We start from the raw sequence: 21,013 nt of genomic DNA, 5'->3' as shown, positions 1-21,013 counted from the left end.
TTTATATTTCTGGCTTTTACAGCATCTTGTGGTAATTAGGAGCAGTAGGCTTGGGTATGTGGTTCAAATTCCAACTTCTACCCAGTTACCTGATAATTTTACTCTGTTTTACTCCTCGTGTTTGCTAAATAATGAATAACTGTTCCATTCTTATTTACCAGTCACATTACTAGTGAGCTTGTATGTCCTTTCTTTACTTGTTTTCCAAGAGTTTCGTACCTTTTCTTGAAGAGCACCAAGAAGGATAGACTTCATAGATCTTTCTGATGCTTCTGTATCTTTTTATGAGAAGGGATTCCCAAAGCTGCTTCCAGGATTCAAGAGCAATCTGTCTAGGTAGTGGGTTATTAGCAAGTAAAGTACAGAAGTGTATCTTTTGTAGATAGTTTCATTTGGATGAAATGTAGCAATACAAATATTAACATTGGATGGAGCAGTAAAAGCTTACAGGAGGTCTGTATTGATGTAAAAGCGTTGGTGTGTTTATTACAAATGTGAAGCTCAGCATGTGAAATGATGCAATGAAAGCAAGTACTTGTAAACTTCATTTTAAAGCTAGCTCACTGTCCCCTGTCTGTCATCTGTAGCATTCAGTGCCTCCTAGTATTTACAGCATTTTTATGTTCCTGCGTATTGCTTGAGATTAATAGCTTAAAGCTGAATTAAATTATAGGATGTGGGGAGAGAGGGATAAGGGATAGCCAAATATTTATATCCTTTACAATAAAAATAAACTGTGTTCTAAGATCAGCAATTAGGATAAAAGTTACTTGCTTTAAGATGAAAACTAGTAGTGAAAATAAAACTTATTTAAAAAGTATGCCACACCTCAACTTTAATGCATCTGATGCTATCCTGGTTAAAAATGTGCCCCTGTTGGAAACTGTAGTGAATTCTTTTATCATACCAGTGAATTGTATCATTTTTACAGCTTCAAGAACTTCATATAAACACATGAGAGAAGATGACAAGATCTAGATCAAGATCACCACGATGGAAGCAAAGGTAAATGCTTTATCTTTAACTCTGCGTTTTCTGGAATGTAGTTCTGAAGAAAGATTTATAATGAAGTCTTCAAACATTGCAGTTAATGGACGTGGTTTCTTTTGCCAAAGATGCATTTTAAAGAATCCTGATTTGTTTTTCAAACTTAGTTTCTGTAACATTTTTTCCACATCATAATTTTGTTACTAACTTTTTTAAAAATGGGGAAGATAAAGCTTTCGTTCTTTCTAAGAACCTTGTTAGGCTTGAATATTTTGGGAATTGAAATTGCATGTAGTACCAAACTCCAAGTACTGAGCCAGTTGAACTTATTTTTATTCCAACTCAACCTGATGTCTGTAGCTTGCTTATGTTTTGCCTCTTGGTCTTGGATAATCAAGGAAGTTTATTGAATAACACAAGCATAATTTTAGAGATATCCTACCTGCTTCATACTGTACTGATGATTAGGAATGTCCTTTGAGTGAACAGAGGGAAATGCCTGAGCTCTCATAAAAATGTGAGCCCTAATTAAAACAGTCAAACAAATTTTGGCGTGGCAGTATAGGTACTGGTGGTAGTTATAAAACTATGTAAGCTATACGAAGATCTAGGGTCTGATTTTGAACTTGTTTGCTGAAACAGAGGAATTGATTATGTCACATACTATTTTTGTAATATATGCATAAAGGAAGTAGCTTCTTTGAATTCCTTTCTAATGCTATTTTCTGAGAATATACAGTGAATGCTGTGTCTGGTTTTGGTCTGGGATTACTTTCTGTTTCTTGCTAGTGGCTTGTGCTGCTTTTCTTTAATGGGATTTTGGCTAAAAGACTCAAGTTGCTTTTGTTTTTCTAACTGTAAGTCACAATTCAAGGCTGAGAAGGGTGCTACTGAACTTATAAGAGCAGAAGCTGCAATAATTGTATAAAATGTGTATATGCATGTACACATGCACAAAAAGACAAAAACAGCCTTTCTCAAACTAGCTTTTTTTGTTGGGTTTTTTTTTTTTTTTTTTTTTTTTTTTTTTTTTTTTTTTTTTTTTTTTCAGGAAAGAAGTCTACCTGTGTGGTGTTTTCAGTAAAATATCTTATGTTTTCAGTCCATGGGTTTTTTGTTTTTTTTTTTTTTTTTTTTTTTTTCCAATCTTGACACTCAAAGAGCATCTGAAAACTGTGTGGTTTTCTTCCTTTTTTACATTTGTGCTTTTTATTCATGGTTTTTTTTCTCTTTGCCTTTTCTTTTTTCCTCTTGGTCCTGGAAAAGATAGGGAATGCTTGACAAGTGTGAAAATGTGTAACAGTTGTTTTCAGTGTAGTGGTAACTTTATATACTTTGAATTACTTATAGCATTTTTTATTTTTTTCTAAAGCTAAAAGAGGAAAATGACTGACTTACCAGTATTTTGAGTGGGTATTTTTCCTGTGAACGCTTTCAATAGGGTTGAAAGCAAGTTTGTACTCTAGCTAGACAAGTGACACTGAATATCTTGACTGGTTCTGAATTTCTCTTCCCTGTTGATTGAAATTGGGCTTCTTTAGGGAATAGATGCTTTTAAGAGGTTGATTCAGTTTTATGGGACTACTCAGAGTGAGTTTTATCTTTGCCTTAGGTCCTTATCTCCAGCATTTAGGAGTCCAGAGCACCACAGGCAAAGGCACGCTCATGTTAATTATGACTGTGAATATAAAAGCTTTCGTAAGGACCTAAAGAAACCTATGACTTGGAGAACAGATGATGAAAAATACGGACAAAGCAATTCCAGGTTTGCACCTCATGGAAATAACCACCAGAGAATGTATGAACGTAGGTCACCTTCACCAAACCTGAAAAGAATTCCCATGGAAGATGCTTACAGCCATAAGCCCTACAGAACACATTCATCGGAAAGAACTGAAGGCAATAGGAGATGTCAGTTACCACCAAAATACTCAGAAATACCATATAAGGAGCACAGTCGGTCATTTTACCATTACAAAATGGAAGAAAGATACACGTTTGAACACTACAAAGTCACTGGAAATGAAAAAGGAATTAAACCTTTTCACAGACCGTTAGGGGCTTCATGTAAATTTGAAAGAAAATGGCATGAAGATGACTTGAGGCACCAGAGATTACATGAAGAGAAGTATGGTCAGTCACCCAGAAGAGTTTCTGATGAATTTACGTCAAGGAGCTCTTTACAGAAGAGGTATAGGAATAAAATAATTAAAACCTGGGTATTGTGGTGTAAAGCCTCAACTGAAAGTCTGTTTTCATTATAGTTGAAGATAACCACCTTGAAACACGTTTGCCACTTTGTAGTTTAATTATGGGCGACTGGTAATAGTGAAGTATTTGTCTTTTAAGTAAATCATATTGATGGCTAGAGTATGAAAGGATAATATTTCCCTCTTAAGAGCCCCTGCACATCCGTACCTTGGCGTGAGGGATTATGGGTTAACTTGCCACGCATTCTGCTGTCCAACATTCTTCACATATAAGTTCTCGCTTTCTTCTCTAGTGCAAGTGTAAATTGCTTTATGTCAACACAGGTATCCTGAAGATCACGATTACAGAGAATATGGGCACACGTCTAAAAGGGCTAAAGAAATGGAGAGGTATGACGGTGGAGAAGTAGCAAGGAATTCCAAGTGGAAGCAAGAACGTTCTTTTTCACCCTACCAAGAAAAGGAGGAGCAAAGAAATCTGGGTGCCCAGTCTCACCGGTCGACTGAAAGGGAGTACTCGGAGGGATCTGTCACAAAGATAGCCTATGAATACAATCACAAACGGCGCAGGCACCTGGATGGGGAAAAGCCTTTCACAGATGATAGAGCTCAGAAGTATGCGAAGCAGGAAGATCAGAAATACGGATCTTCTAAGGGTGCCTGGAATAGCAAAAAGTTAGATTACTTTAGTGGTGGAAGAGCGAGACAGACTGAAGAAGGGCATGTTGAAGTCCCTCCTAAATATAGTTCAAAGAAGGGCTGCAATGCTTGCGTTAACTCTCCTAAAATGGATGCTGATCTGAGACCCTTTAAAAACAAGCAGAAGGAAAGAGTAAGGAAAGAAGGGGAACTCAGGAGAAAAGGAGATTCTTCCAGTAGCCAGCATGATTCAAGTCATACTGTTTCAGATGTGAAAGTGTCAGATGTCAACTGTAGGAGGGAACATCTCACAATCAAAGTGGACATGAAGAAAACGGTGAACAGGTACAGGTATTTGTTTCCCCTCATCTGTTCCTTATTCCAGCCTGCTTTCAGTTTATGAATATCAAAGGAAAGCCGTGTTTCCTTAGGAAGTAACAAGGACAAACTAAGGTTGTACCTTTTTAATTTTCTTTTGTTTAAAGCATTAACTTGCAGGCTGGAAACTCACTGCCTGTTGCTGTTTACAAAAAACAACCAACCAAAAAAGAATTGCCCAAAAAAAGCCTAGTTAATCTCATGGGAGTCTGGTAGCAAGTGGAAAGAACAGAGCAGATAAGACCAGTACAAACTGTCAATAAAGTTGCTTATTATGAGTAAATGTGTTAAGTTTATTCAAAACAGACAAAATCAGAAAAGTTGAATCCTGTTCTTTGTTCTGGAATATAATGACTTTTTTGACTTCCTGAGGACTTCCTCATTTCTTTTGAAAACTAGCTAACTTTTAAATTGCATCTTTTAAATCTTTTAACTTTTAAATCTCAGGTACACATTCAGATGTTTAAGATGAAGTCCAGTAAAGCTGTCAAAAAATGAAATCCCTGGGTTATATTATTTAGTATTGCAGCAAATGATGTAACAATCTTTTGGAGCCTCAGAACTGAAAAGTAATGGAGTTATGTCTCTATCTCGTGTATAGTAGTTCTGGTTGTCTTTAGCATTCCTGTTGTCAACTCAATTGGTAAAAGGGGTAATGTGGCAGCCTAAGTGAAGAACACATTGTAAAGACTAAGCAGCTTGCTTTGTATAGATATTTGCAGGCTATTTGGTTAATTGACTACCTGCTGTAGGTTAGGGTAATGGCAGTCATCTCTTTTGGAAGCTGTTCAGTCCTCATTTAAAAGGTATTTTACTTCTCTCAAGTAAAACATCTCTGCCAGTTTTTTTCCAATATTTCAGAAAATATGTAATACGGTGAAGTGTTGTGAAGACAAGTCACTGTCCCCATGTGAGGGGTTAATATGAAAGACTGAGGAAAGGGAACAATTCTTTCTTCCTAAATGATAAAGCCAGGAAAAAAGTTAATTCTTGCCGCTTCTTTTTGGAAGCCTGTGGGATGATTTCTATATATAGTAGTTTCTTGCTGCTATTCTTGAAAGTCATACACAGTGCATGTAATAATTATTTACAGACTGAAAAAACTACTATATTGACTGCAGCTTACTTGATGTGCAGGTTTGCCTTTGCAACAACAACAAAGACATTAGCAGAGACTAAATGGCTAATTTTGGAGAAGCTGATGACTGAGAGTATTCACGCTGCCTACTTCAGGCATTTAACAAACACATGACTTAAAATGGCTGAGCTGAGAAGAATACATTCTTTATAAGCCTAGAGAGAAGTTAGGCAATTCAAATCATCTGTAATAAATACCTAAACGGAGATTGTTTGGATTCACTGAAAGGCATTTACTGAAGACAGATAGCTGACTCCTGGGACTTGCTGGAGGCTGGTTCTGGTGCAATCTTTATATGAAATTCTACTTTCTTTTGAAATACAGATTAGGCAGGTGCATTATCACTTTGCAGAATGGACAGCAAAGTCTTTGTCCTAAAAGTTTTACATGGAATATTTGAGTTCTCAACTTGTTTCCAAATAAGAGGTACTTTTATTGCACCAAGAACAGCAGAAATTTTAATGCCAGCTTCCTTGTGAAAATAGTTCTAACAAAGCAACGCTACCATTTGATTTATGCATCTCTTTAGAATGAGTAAAACCTGACAAAAATACGCTACATGCATTCCTAAATTCACGTGCTGTTACTGAGAAGATGTTGCACTAAGTGATAACAGTTTTCAAAGATGCAGACATTTTAGCATTTGTGTACTGTTGAAAATGTTGTTAGTTTTTTTTATAACAGACACATAACTGCCTCCCAGAGCTACACTGAAAAGGATACAAGTCTTCATATAGCTATCTTATTTGACAGATGTGTTAAGTTTAAAACTTACAAATTTTGTATCACACATCACTGAAACAAGGATTCCCAAAAGTACAGTTAGAGCTGTTCATCTTGCAGCTTACAGTTTGGTTGGTTTGGTTTTTTTCTAATTAAAAAAAAAAATAAAATCAGTTGCATGGCTTTTATCTTTAAAACAAACTTCTTATTTTGTCTTGTTCTACTTCTTTGTTTGAAATTTTCAAGTATTCTTTGAAAATGAGAATCTCCAAATGTTTATTTTAGGTCTGCTTCTAGTCATACTGCAGACAGACAGATGTCACATGATCTGGTTGCTGTTGGCAGGAAAAATGAGAACTTTCATCCGGTGTTCGAGCACATGGAATCTGTAGCACGAGGTGTTGAGAGCGACCCGTCGCGAGAATTTACTCAGGAAATAATCACAATTATCCATCAAATTAAAGGTGGCTGTAGTATTTGGGGTATATGTGTGTATTTATGTATTTACAATTACTATAAAAGAAATAATGAGTTAGGCATGCTGCCCTTGTGAATATCAGGTGTTAGGTTTCATTTGTTTTCGTGTCATTCGTTGAAGGAGAATGTAGGTTGAAGAGCTGAAGTGGTTGGATGGAGCACTTTGGTTAGAAGGTCTTGCTCCTTATTTAGAGATTACTGTAGGCTGTGAACGTAGAAGGGATTTCATGGAAGTGCTTGAGGTTAAACTGCTTTTTTACAAGTGAAGAGGATTGGGGGGGAAAATAAAGCTTTGTTGTAGTCACAATGTTTTAGTTACATATAGTTCCTGTAATTTTTCAGATGATTTTCTAGACTTGTGTCACATGTAGTGCAGAACTTCATTTGTCGTTTCTAGTAGTTGCCATGATGGAACTGATAAACAGTTAACTTTCTTCAGCTTAATCTTACTAAGTAAGAGGGCTGTCTGAGTTGAGCTGGCCTAATCTCTCATTTGGGAACATTAAACTACAAGTGGAAATAGTTAGGAATTTAATCTCAAAGTTGTCATGGTGTCCTTAGCAGTTAATCTTTTGAAAGATAATATTTCCCACAACACACTTGAAATAGTGCACTTAAACATTCTCATATTTAATGTCTTTGCACAGCAAATTATTTTACATCATCCGACATAACTCTGCATGAACGGTTCTCAAAAATCCAGGATAAACCAATTCCAAATATGAATGAAGTTAAAAGAAGTTTGGATCCAGAAATTCACAGGTAATTGGTGCGCTTCTGCCTTAATGTATTTGCATCAAGGTAGTTAATCTTCAGTAGGCTTTACGTTACATAGCTGGAGTTGTTTGTTTTTTTTTCACTGACTCTAAACTATCTGTACGTAATCTGCAAAGATTCTGTAGTTGGTTAATAATGATTTATATTGATGCTGCTTATTCTTGTGTGGTTTTGCTGTTTCAGGAGGATTGACATGTCTTTAGCAGAACTTCAGAACAAACGAACTGTCCCATCAGAATCTCCTCAGGTATTCATTTTTTTTTTTTATAGTTCAGTGAAAGTTACATAGGTGTAACTAACACTTTTCTGCTTTATATTGAAAAGCTACTCTTACATGCTTTGAAGACCGCTAGCAATTCTGTTTTAAAAGGAATGCACGTGACTGTATTTACAGATATTAAACGTACTTCCATTACTGTGGTAAGTAGAGTGCAGATGTGTTCTAGAATAACTGGAGCGTGGTTATTGCTACTGCTTGAACTATTTATTCTTATTTAATGTAAATACTGAGTGGGCAACTGACATGGATTCTAATTTCTGTCTGAGATTGGAAAAACCCTTAATATTTCTCCTGTGATGTTAGATTGGCCCAACGTACAGAATGCAGTTCTATATTGAACGCAGTCCTAATCCCTGCTTTTATCCAGGGGCATGGGATTTTGTTTCCCCCTTACAAACTACATTTACTGCGATTTGGTTTCCTGTTGTTTTTCTGTGGTGCTAATATGTGGAGGTACAACTTAATTAAGAAGAGTAGACTTTCTTAAGATTTACTGTAGTTTGTGAATTTTTTTTTATTGTCAGCTTTATGTAGAGCAGTTATTTAGCTGAAATTCCAGCTTTCTGTTCGCTGCTGTTCAGAAACGTGTAAGGAGACAGATGGTGGGAGAAGGTAATTGTCAGGGAGTAGCTACTGTTATTGTTTTGGACTTCGGATTCTTAGGCTGATGCACAACTGTCCTGTGTCTATATGGTTGGTCAACAAGATTACTGAATAAAACCCTTGAAGGACGAATAAAGTCAATATTTCCTTATTACAAGCTAACTTGGCACCAACCCTTCCTCTTAAATAGAACATCATAAGAGTTTTAGAAGATCCAAATGATCTACGGCATGATATAGAAAGGAGAAGAAAAGAGAGACTGAAGAATGAAGATGAGAGAGCATTTCATACAGATGGTACAGCTCCAAGGTAATTAGCTAATAATAATCACATTTGCCTAAGCTTGTTCTTCTCTTGTACATTTAATTTTATTGATGCTTCCGCAGTTGCATTCAAATCTGTTGTGATTTTCTTTTGAAGTTTGACTTCAGTTGTGACATGTGTCAGTAAAATTTGAAGCTTCCTATGTAATGGTGTATTATGTTGGTAGAGGTTATTTTTCTACTACTACTTCATTGGTATTTTGTAGTTTCATAATAATGATCCAGAACGAATGCATTCTTGTGCTTCTCGGGGTGTTTGTGGTATCGTGGAATGTCAGCAAACAGAATTTGTTTGTTTGTTTTAATTTTATTAATTAACATTAAACTTTGGAGTAGCTTTTTACTTCTCTGAATTCCTGCAGCAGGTCTGCTAAAGATGTGTGGCCCAGAGGTGTTTGCTAACCTCAGTCATCCTTTTTTTGCTTTTGATGTTAAGATTACACGAATGGCTTATTTGTGTGAGAAGCATTGATTGAAGAGTTGCCAGAGTGTAATGAAATGCATCTACACTGTAGTCACGTTTTGCAGATACATGAATATATTGCTAATTGTCCATTTTAAACAGTTTATAATGGCAAATCGTGACAATATGTGCATATTTAGGAAAATTGACTAGTAAAACTGTAAAAAAAAAAAAAAAAAAAAAAAAAAAATCCTGTGTTTGAGGTTGTTTAGTTAAAAAGATGAAAGTTGTCAAAGGAAAAATAAAACCAAATTATTGGACTGTTGCCTATAGCCTTATACTTGCTTGATGCTGTATCTTCAGTATGTGTTTGGCTCAGTTGTCTGGTAAGGCTTTTTTTTGCTACTTCTGTGGTTACTAACTTGCTTTACCTTCTATATATACTACTTACAGTGGGAAGCTCAGGTTCTTTTATGAAGTGTGGCTGTCCTTGAGCTTGATGGAGGCTGGAGGACACTTACACTTGTAGTGCTGATGGCTAATGCATTTGCAGGCTGAGTGCAGTAATGGAAGATGGATAGCACCTTCCTGAAAAGCAGGCTTTTTTTCACAGTTCGCATATGAGATCTTGGCAATGCTTAATCAGCTAGCCCATTCTGCCTTCTTTTGGCCTTTTTTATTATACGTGTTATAGTTCTGGGAACTATAAATTTTGGCTTCTAGTCATTACTTTTCATGGTATACGTACGTTTTATTCATTGGTTGTGGATGTGTCAGTAATTAGCAGTGTGCTCAGTAACAAACAAAACCAAAAAAAACCTGAAGCCAGAGCTGCGTTGTACTAACTGAAGGGATAACAAGCATATTCTAGCATCTGGATATTTATCAGAGCTTCTATCTGATTTGGAATCGGTGAGATGAGAAGTTGTGTGCGACTTTGAAGGTAGCACAATCTAAAAAACCACTGAAATACAAAAAGCGTGTCAGCCAGCAGAGGGCAGTGTTAGCCAGGCGTGGAGGTGTAGCTGTGGGAGTCAGGGAAACTTGTTTTAAAAAGTGAGGCTTTGAAAAAGACAGAAGTCACCATTTGTTATCATTGCATAAGAAAATGGAGTTTACTGTATGATTGTGTGTAACTTGGACTTCTCTTTAGCCAGAGCACTAGTCATTTATCAAATATCTTAGATTAAGATTACATGAAAGCCGTCATTTTACCATTTCTAAGTGGTACCAATGTTAAAGTAAGGTCATTTAAAATTAAACGTGTTGCTATATTACGGTTCTGGATTTTAATTGTTCTCTCTGGAATTATTCTCTCAGGAATCAGCAAAGCTGCAGTTTTTCAAGATTACAGAACGCTCAACTTGATGGCTTCCAAAAGCCCATGAGGTTCATTAAGCCACCTTTCAGGAAATTTATTGGGAAACCTCACCTGGTAAGCCTGAATCTGGAAATAGTTGTTTCTGTGTTGGTTTTTTTTTTTTTTCCTTCATAATTCATTTCCTGCTGCACTTTTTTGGGCTGATATGGCTAACGATCCGTGAACTCTTGCCTTTTAATTTCCACGTGAGTCTTTATCTTCACACTTGATCAATGATTAAAAAAGAAAATGGTTCTACGACAGTAATTCCTCAGGCATCTTTTGCAGTGTAGAATAGTTCAAGAGAGCTAAAATAACTTTTATGACCAAATGCTGGTAAAAGAATATCTTTTTTACTTTTGAGTATTGCTGTTGTGTTTTATTACCTCACAGGGAAGTTGCCAGGAATGTGTCTCTTCAGAAAGCTAGTTTAGGTTGGGTGTATTTACAATGGAAGCAGTATTTTTTTTGGGGAGCGGGGAGATTAGGTGCTCAACTTTAGACTTCTAATTGAGTAGCATGAACAGGCTGGACTAACTTAGGGTTCATAATAACTTAGTAGAGTTAATTGATTTTAAGATGTTCCAGTAAATAGTACAAATTTATTTTATGAAGCTACAGCAGTGTAAGTTCCTGAATGCTGCATTTCTCCTGCTTTATAATATGTACGTGATCTAAACCACAAACTAGAAGGCATTTTTACTGAGCAAGTAACTTGAAGTAATATGGAATATCTTGGGAAGGGGAAAAGGGAGCTTTGTCATCAGTCCAGGTCCAGGGGGAAGATCTGAATCTTATGTCAGTAGCACTTGCAGAATGGTTCAAGTCAAAAGAGGTCTCTGAGGGTCATCTGGTCCAACTTCTTCCTTAAGCAGGTTGTCTGGGGCCATGTCCAGCATTGTTACTGTAACAGTGTTTCTCCTCAGGAGGGAAGTTCTGAAATATCTTGGTTTTGTTATTTTTTTTTTTGTTTTGTTTTGTTTTTAAGAAAGAAACTAAATGAGACTGCAGAAATGCCTGAAATTATATTCCTAGGGATGAAATATTTTACTTGGAATAGTTTGTCTGCATTGATACAAAGTTTATCAGAGCTAACTTGGGCACTTGATCTGTCTTAGGCTCTCTTTGTAATGTACTTAATACTGAAATTGAGAAGGCAGTTAATGTTCAGTTGAAATAAATGTTTACTCCTTTTGGAAAACTTTCTGAATGAGTGCAGCTTTGTTTTGAAGCGCTTGTGCTTGTGTAATAGGACTTGTGCAGCTGCCCATGTTGATTTGTACCATATAATTCTAAAACGTCTTTTGTGGCTGGTGCTAAGAAAGGGGAGACTAAGGGAAACTGTCAGTTCTTCTATGTTGTAATTCATAGCCTATGGATAGGCTTCCAGAAGACCATCAAAGGTCCATCAAAAACAGTTTTTATGTAGTTAGAGCAGTGATTGTCGTTGGAGGATAGCTGCTTGGCAGTTGTAAATGCAAAATGACTCAACACAACAATATTAAAAGTAAAAACAACAAACAAACGTGAAGACCAAGATTGAAGCCCTGTAAACATGTAGTAATACCTTCTTAACTAATATAGTAATTGCAAAATGATGCTAGATGTTAATTTGGAATAGAGACTGAGTTTGAACTGTTGAAGATTCAGGAAGACTTCACTTTGACATCTAGTAGCAAACTAGATGCGATTTTAAAAACAGCTTTAATGTTCCTGAGAAGCAATACATTGCACTGAGGAACTTACCAATTCAGAACAGCAGTAGCTAAGAAAGCATAGGTATTAAAAATGCAAAAGATGACTCTCCATGAAGTCAGCCATACACGAGTTAATTTGCCATCTGCATGCATCAGTAGAATGACCCAGTACTCACCACTTGGCATAGGGGCTTTATGGACATTTTGCATTTATGTCTGGAGTGTACTGATCGATGCTTTCTAATTGCATCTTCTTGTCTGTTTTTTTCTTCGTTTTTGCTCTATTCTTACTCTGCTCCTTTTGTTTTCCTTTTTATCTACTCTGTTAAATGCTGAAGTGATGCAGAAAGAACGCAATCTTGTCTTGGGTAGAAAAGATAAATAATACAGCTAAGTCTCATACCTGAGATGACGTAAATAGTTCAGCTATATACAGTAGACATCACCACTCTGTTTAAGAGTGTTCCACCTGTAATTTTAAAAATCAAACCCTGGAAAATCCTGAAGAACTCCTCTTAGGTTTATTTGCTCTGATTTACAGATGAATATGGAGAGAAGAAAGAGTACATCAGAGAACCAGGTTTCAAATGACAAGCATAGCAGTGTCAAAACTAAGACCATGCATGAATGGCCCACGAACGTGTTTGGGTCTGGGAGGAGTGGGCTGATGTTCCATGTTTAGCTAAGACAAACTTTCCTTAATTCCTAATAATCTGTTTTTAACTACAGCATGAAATCTTTTTGAATATCTTCTCTTTGAATCTTGCTAAATACTCTTCTTTAAAGAAGAGTGTACTACAATAGTAGGCTTCCTCATTTGGTTATGTAATGCAGAGAGGAAGGGAACAAAGAGGAAGAAGAAAGTTTGTGAAGGTAACCAAGTGGCTTTTTCCAAGAAAAACAGAATGAAATACCCAGAGGGAAAAGCATGTCAAACTTCCCAGCTTCCTTATAAGTATTTGATTTCATGGACTATCTTTGTATTCTAAGTCCACTCCTGGCAAGGCATTTTCAGGAGCTAAACAGTTGACTTGCAGGCAATAATATATTCTTCTAAAAAATGCTGTTTTAAACCCCAGTTAGAGCTACATTGGATTCCAGCAGTGCTCTGTTGCATTTATTAGCCTACCAACATTAGAAAGCATACAAAAATGTTTCTGCCACTGGGAAGGTTTGATATTTTGCTAGAGAGCAGAAACTCTTTAAGCAGCAAAATATAAAAAATACATTTGCATTTTATTATACAATGTTAGCTTATTTGAGACAAATGAGAGTTCTTAAGTTTTTCTTAAAATGTATTTAAAGCTGTTTTAGTTACGTTGGAGAAAGAAAAAAGGAATTCAGTAGTGCTGGGACACTTCTGTGGCTCTTCAAGACTACTTTTAAAGGGAACAGGGGAAAAGTGCATTTGGCCAAGAGTTCATTAGCAATTCAGTTCTGTCTTCATTAGATGAATGTAGTGTAGCATGTATCAGTGTGTAATACTTGTCAATACTTGTATGCAATGACCGGGGAAAATGATACTTTAGCTGAATGAATCCTGTCAAGGTAACTGTCATGGGAAAAGCTGGAAAAGATGAAAGAACACAGTGTCTGAAGGGAGTGCTCTGTTTTATGCAACCATGGCTGTTTGCCTTCTGCTTTCAGTGTGCTAACACAACAGTTTTGATACCACTTGTCCTTAAGATCAGGTATGTTTCTGTGGCTAGCAATTCTTCTCCAACATGCTACTCTATAATACAAATTTAAAAGCAGAATATTTGGAGGGCCAATGCATTTGTCTGGTTGCTGTGTTGGTATGTAGAGTAGTGATGCTTGTGTTTGTGGTAAATGCTCTAATAGTGACCGTATGCTAACCAGGAGTATCCAGAGTACTAATCTTACTCTTATTCCTGACTCAAGGGATGACTGCTAGAGCAGTCTATTACACATGCTGTGTGTGCTGTGTGCTAATTGAGGCATCTGTTCTGAAGGGACAGGGTTGTAGAGCCTTCACTGAAGAAATCCGAGCAGGTAACAACCCAAGAGGACGATATTCCAACATGATGGTTTGTATCATCTTTGGGTTTGGTGGGCTCTGCTGTCACTACAGCCAACCTGTACTCCAGGCCCTTTGCTTCTCTTTTGGTGCTTTCAGACAGTGTCTTTGTGTCAAATATCACAAGGCTGAAAGGACTTTAATATATGTTACTATAACCTGGAAACTGTTTTCCTTTGTAATTTAATAATGTTAAGCTAATAACTTTGCTATCTGTTTTTGAACTAGAATTCGTACTATTCTTCAAGAACAAATGATACTTTCCCGCATAGACATGTTAGAGGACGCCTTGAGAACACAGGTCCCATCAGGAGACACTTTAAGGTACAGACCAGCTTTTATCAGAAGTGTGTTGTATAAATTGTGACTTTGATCCTCTTGAGTTTGGTAAAGAAATGCAGATTTGAAGGTATCAAATGTGAAAAGTAGTAGCAGTGTGGCCTTATTGTTTCTGCTGACATAATGGGAGGAAAGAGGGCTGGCAGTGGATTGAGCTGAGTTATTCAGTATTCTGTCCATAGAGCTGAAATAAAAATAAACATCCAACTAGATTTATTTATGTCAAGAAAAAAAAACTTTCTCATTTTATCCTTTAAAGTTACCCGTACTTGCTATTTAACAAGTGTACTCTCAGGAGAAAAACAGCACAGAATAGGTATTGATCCTTCTTGTTCTAAAGATAGTGAAGTTGAAGTAAGGCTATGTTGGCTTAGCTCAGCGGCTAGCACTTTGGATAACAATTTGAAGAGTAGAAGGGCTCTTCTGCCCCCTCGGACTGAATATAAGGGAACTGTTGGGGGAAAAAAAGGCAGTCAGTCTGCCAGAAAGCTAAGCTAATACTATCAAAAAGGGCTCACTATTCTGCTGTTTAAAGAACCAATGAAACAGAAAAAACTTTCAAGCTGAAGCTTAGCAAGTTAAAAATGTTAGCCTGCATAACTCCATCTTAACACAGAAAGGTGTCATAGTCTCTTAATCAGTATTCTTTCCTGTCCCCTCCATGTGGCCTTTTTATAAGGGATGAGTGGTTATTCACCACTGTCTCTTTGAGGTTATGTTGGTAGATTATTCAAAGCAGTCTTCAATTTCCTTTATTTTACATCAGCACTGAATTCTGCTGAGGACTGTGCAAACATAAGTCTGCTTAAACTGCCATTACCTTTATATATGAAACTGAACATTGCTGTATCCAGAGATTGGTTCCATACTACTTTAATATCTGTTGAGAAGATAGCATTTTCACTGGTATTGTGGTTTCTATATGTGTATAGCACATTATTACTACCATGGAAACAGCATTGCTGATTTGATTTCATCAGTGTTCTTACATTTCATTTCCTCTTGCATAACTTAAAGGATTTTTCCTGCCTATGCTGTTGCTGAAACCTGCTTCAGGAAGGTGATTTGACACTCAAGAGCCTTCCTTGGCTGAATATTAAAAATACACTGAATTCTTCTTCCTGATTAATAAAATTGGAGAGTCCTAACCTAATTAAAAAAAAAAAAGAGGAGGGGAGTTATTAGCATATATGGTCTTGCAAAAAGTTTAACATTCTACAGAAAAAAAATACTTTAGAGCAGCAGTTTCATAAGAGATCCAAAGAAATCTTACACAGATTAAAAGATCTTTTCTGTGAAAAGACTTTAAGATGTTGACTGTGATTCATTTCAGTAGGCACTGTATGCATGGTTATCTTCTGAATTAAACTTCATTCTGTAATTTACACAGTCCTGTGTATTAATGGCTTGCTCACTCTCCCACCTCCAGCAGCACTAGGGAAGAGAAGAGGGGGAGCGAAAACAATGGCCTGGGTTGAATGTGGAGGTTGGTGGAACAGCCTGTGGAGGGAGGGATTGGAGACTCATGATTCTTGAGGTCCCTTTCAACCTGTGCCGTTCCATGATGCTGTGGAAATCATCTAGTTTCAACCCCCCGCTATGTGCAGGGTTGCCAACCATGAGACAAGGCTGCCCAGAGCCATGTCCAACCTGGCCTTGAATACCTCCAAGGATGGGGCATCCACAACCTCCTTGGGCAACCTGTTCCAGTGCGTCACCAGTCAAGTAAAGGAAAGATGAAGGAAAAAGGAATGATGCAAAGGCAATTGCTTACCGTATCCCACAGGCAGACTGATGCTCAGCCAGCCTCCAGGCAGCGGCTTTCCTCAGTATTCTTACTGAGCATGAGCATGGAAATCCTTTGGTCAGTTTGGGTAAGTTATCCTGACTTTATCCAGGCTGTGTCCCCTCCCAGTGTCTTGCCTGGCCAGCTTGTTGGGAGCCAGGCTGAAGGAAGAGAGAGTAGTAATGCTGTGCAGATACTGTTCAGCTGCAGCCAGAAACACTGCTGTGTTGTCTGTGCTGTGTCAGTCACCAATTGAAACCATGGTCCGGTGCGGACTGCTGTGAAGAAAATTGACTCTGCCCTAGCCAGACACAGTGCAGTGGTAACATATTAGCTCTTACGAACTTCTCAGAGCTTGAAAGCCACTGGTTCATAGGCAGCATGAGTAGCATTGATTATAAAATGGTCCTGATGTAATATTAGATGTCACTTTAGCTTTTTTTTTTCCTGAGGCTGAAATGTAGTTGTTTTTCATTCACCTTCATTCACACCATTAGATTATCTCATTTTACTCTCAACTGTGTGTGACTGCAGTTACCTATGTACCAAGTATATGATCTGTTAACTGTTTCTGCGTCTGATTCTGCCCTGCTAATAGTACTTCTGTGCCTCGTTCTCCCTGCTTGTGTAGATGCTTGTGTTGAAACTGAAGTGTATGTATAATCTCGCTTTCAGTATCTTGCACCTTTTCTTCCTTTCTTATTTGTTCTGGTCCTTTGCTGCTCGCTGTGCAAATGCAGCAGCAGACCTCTGAGGCCCCCTTGGTAGCCTCCTATGTCAGAACAGAGAACCGCAGCAGCTGTGGGAGAAATGAGGACCTCTGCTGTTAACTGTGTTCAGTGGCTTAATATAGCATTGCAAACGCCCTTCAGCTTCCCCTATGGTAGGCGTGTATCTACTTAAGGAATTTACTTGCACCTAATTATATTGTGATTGGACTCTGATGGCTTTTCAGTAGAGGGGTGAGATAACATTTAGTAGCCTTTTCCAAGTATGTCCTTTGCCTACAAGCATCATGAGAGTGACGCTAGGGAACTGATGGGGCCAGCTTCATGTTATCTCTACATATTAGGTGGCTGAAGTGATTTTCTTGAAATAACAGAAACTGTATTTGCATTGAGTAACCTCTGTTCTGTGCAGTCCTTAGCTGTTCTTCAGCTACACCATGGAGAAACTGGTACCAAACTTATCACAACCTCAGAGCATGTGATTTTTCTTGAAGTGATCCTTACTTTGTCAAAAGGAGACTGACTTCACCAGAGCAATTAGGTCATGCTCAAGAAAGGCTCTTTTTCTGCTGTTTAATTCTGTCTTACTTTAAAGCTGTTTGTAAAGTATGACAGCTATTTTATATCAACATAATGTTTCCTTTTTATGTAAGAACTTTTTTTTTTTTTTTTTTTTACTCTGCATGGGGTGAAAAAGCTTTAAAGGGTGAACATCTACAGGAATTTTTTTCTATTACTGTCACATTTGAAAACTTTAATCTGCATTATTGGAAAATCAGGCAAAATTACAGTGAACCTTTCTGAGACTTCATAGCTTGTTCTGTTGGAGATTGGAGTGCTTAATTATAAACAGATTTTTATCCTTTTAGCTGCTGCTGCTGTCAGTGTTGGTCTTCCTATATTGCTATTTCTGTGAATTTCTAATTCCCTCACCAGTAAGCTCTGTCACTGTATGCTAACCTAGCATGGGAACAAATGTATTTCAGTTGGGGGGTAATAAAAGAACAGAGTAAGGGAAGTAATTCTGTGGTCTCATGGTGTGAGGATACATGATAAATAGTCATGCTAACTTTTACTTAGCATAACTTTTTTAGGTTCAACACATTTGCCTGCTGCAGGCCTGTATCAGTGAATTTGGTAGCAAGTAAGGTGCTTTTTTTTTTTTCTTGTTGTTTTCCTTTTAGCAATTCCTGTTTTTCTGTAACAATGACCATTTCAGATGTTTTAAACAGCGAATGTGATAAAGTAGCTGGTGTTCTAAGGAACAGCAAGCTGTAAATAAGGAAGAGGCTCAGTATTTGCTATTGCATATTCTTGTTCAATACTGTTGGTTTTGTGCGTATATACAACTGTAAATGCCAGCTATTGAGTTTTGGTGCCCTCATTCTGCACTTTTTTCCTCCCTTTCCCTACCGTTACAGAGCAACTTTGCAGATGGCCGTTTGCAATCCCATTATAAATCAGGCTTAGTACAGAAGGGTTTATATATTCAAGCTAAGTACCAGCGGTTGCGTTCTGTTGGTGTAAGGGGGTTTACCACTAATAAATACAGAGATGGATTTCTGAGGAAAGAAAAGGTGAGTTGGTTTAATTTCTTCTTCGCTAAGTGCTTTTATGAAAATGTGAATATTCAAGTTGTCCACTGCAGTTTTTATATCCCCATGGAATAGCTCAGATGGGATACTTTGGAACATTGCCTGTAAAAGCACAAGGAGGCACGCTTGATTTTGCACTTATTTCCTTCATGGATATTTGTTTGAGCTGTGCTGTGAGGTTCTGTGATGATTTCCAATATTCTCTTCTTGGTCTGCTTTCTTATTGATGAGAGAAAGTGGACCTCTGTAAAAATGTTAGATCGTCTTAAGACTACAGTTCTAAATTAACATGAAGAGTATTGATACGCTTTTTGATTAAGTTTATGTTTCTGTTCCTCATTATGTTATCTTACGTTCATCATGTGCCTTAAAGTGCTGTTCTGAGTTAAAGCATCCTGCAGTGTATGGTGCCTGAGTAAAATGCTTTGACAAACTCGGGCTGAAAAACTCCAGCACATCTATCTTACACCTTTTGATTTGCAGTGTGTGTGAGACAGTGATAATACAGAAGTGCAGAAGAACTTCTGAACTGTATAAAATGTTACAGCTTTTGGGAGTAGAAGTGATTAAAGCACTCTCAGTCCTTTATTAGAATTGGTCAAGTGTAATTAGAGTTGGGTAGGGCTACTCATGGCATCACAATTGAATTAGATGACCTGCACAGCCCTTTCCAGTTGTGTGTTCCTTTGAGAATGTTAGTTTTGTAATTCTCTGTCTGTGACCGTACAAGTAAATACACTTGCATAATAAGCATTAGTGGTTGGATTAGAGTTGAGTTTTTAGAGTGCAGAAACATTAATAGGTTCTTAGAGCCGTTTTAAAAAAAGCAAAGTTATCAGTCTGGTAGAAGAATGAAGAAAGTGGAAAAATAAGCAACAAAACCAATAAGCAAAGACTCAAAGAAAACTAAACATGTTAAAGGGGTTGCTTCTTGCTAAAATATACTGGTCAGTTGTTTTTAAATTGGCATGGACTCAAATAAATATAGCAGAAGGGCAAATGGAATTGGAATTAATGGGAAACAAGTGTGGAAAGGTTTTTTCCAAAAAGTATAGATCTGGAAAATGGGCATAAAGTGCCATAACCTAATTTTGTTGTAGTGAGCTTCCCTCCCCCCCCATTAATTTCCAATGCTGTTCTGTAATTGGATATTAAGGTTCTTGTCTGGAGCTTATTAGAACAATCTTAACAAAATCTGGCTCTTGGTGATTATGATTTCAAATAGAGAAATAAGATCTGAATATTGATTTTTGGCTGAGGAGGAAATTGAGTATCACTGATGTCAAAGAAACCTTTCAGAATGACAGCCTTTTTTTTTTTTTTTTTTTTTTTAAAACATGCTGATTGATGGTTGGGTAATTCTTTAAAAACAGCTATTCCTTAGATTGTAGATTGTATCCCTTATTTTGTACAGTGTAATAATTACACATCAAGATTTGTTAAACTGGTGAGAACGCCTTTGATTTACTTCACTCTTTTGAAATAATTATGCATATGCATCCTTTAAGGCACAGTCTTTACAATTGATTGCTTTTTGAATCCCTAACTAAAAGAATTTATGTTACTATAATGATACGGTATTTATAAGAAAGTTGGGGGCTTATTTTTTTTTTTTTGCTGTTAGAAATGTGACAGTAACGATTGCTTTCTTTCTCTTTGTAGGGAAATTTAAATATTGGGACAGAAACCTGAACTAAGCTCTGATCCTGAAGTTGAAACGTGAAACACAGAAAAGGGAACATCTGTTCACTTTTTTGACAACTTTGTCCAGACCTAAATTGGGATAAAGGAACTAACCCTGTAACTTTCTTGATTAAAAAATAACTTTATTTTTCGGTAGGAGAATGCTGCAGAACTTTTTTACGGTTTTCATAATTGCTTTTAAACTACAGTATTCAATGGAAATGTTGTAGTATGTACCTTTAGTTCCTTTTGCATACCGGTCTCGAGTAAAGAAGTCACTGAAGGGAGTCTTATTTATTGATTACTTTTTCTCCAAGCATGATGTTACAGATGGAACTTGAGTTGTTATACCCAGAGGTTTATATGTTCAAAGTTTATTGCTTATGTAATAAAAAAGGAAAACAAACAAAAAAAAAGTGCCTGAATTGTTTGGTAATAGCACATAGCTCAGGATTAGCCAAGAAAGAAATGACCTGGTAGGTTGCGCAATAGATCTTACACCTCTGTTCAGTCCTTTCCATAAAACAATATTCTTCAGTATACTTCAGTATTACTTCATCTGAGTTTCATAATATTCTTGGGTTTCTGAGATGTATATACATTTGTGAAGTGTTAAGACTGCTGAGAAAATTTTTGGTATTTGATGAACGTGAATGGCAACAGGCAGGTATGCAGTGTTCTGTAGCAGTAGTTTGTAACTGCACTGAAGGCATGCTTGGGTTTGTTATGGGGTTAGTTGGTCTGTATTCAAAGTTACTGTCTCATAGGTTTGTGGGGTTTTTTTATGTATGGCATTCTTGACGAAGCCACATGTTCTTTCATCTTGTCATAAATGATTTGGTGGCTTCT

At 37.1% G+C, this 21,013-nt stretch overlaps 1 protein-coding gene across 1 annotated transcript; it reads left to right on the top strand.

The window, feature by feature from the left end:
- Positions 1 to 964: 964 nt before the first annotated feature.
- Positions 965 to 20,190, top strand: BCLAF3 (BCLAF1 and THRAP3 family member 3; the record flags this gene model as incomplete). Its single annotated transcript, XM_079542590.1, has 11 exons — positions 965 to 1,005; positions 2,600 to 3,178; positions 3,522 to 4,181; positions 6,361 to 6,539; positions 7,200 to 7,314; positions 7,513 to 7,576; positions 8,403 to 8,521; positions 10,259 to 10,373; positions 14,262 to 14,357; positions 18,308 to 18,463; positions 20,144 to 20,190. 11 exons carry the CDS (start codon positions 965 to 967, stop codon positions 20,171 to 20,173), a joined length of 2,154 nt encoding a protein of 717 aa, XP_079398716.1. The 3' UTR covers positions 20,174 to 20,190.
- Positions 20,191 to 21,013: the final 823 nt, after the last annotated feature.

The sequence above is a fragment of the Tetrao urogallus genome (assembly GCF_951394365.1).
Source record: "Tetrao urogallus genome assembly, chromosome: 1".
Classification (NCBI taxonomy): domain Eukaryota; kingdom Metazoa; phylum Chordata; class Aves; order Galliformes; family Phasianidae; genus Tetrao; species Tetrao urogallus.
Note: the sequence above shows the minus strand (reverse complement) of the source record. Positions and strands in the feature narration are given on the sequence as shown.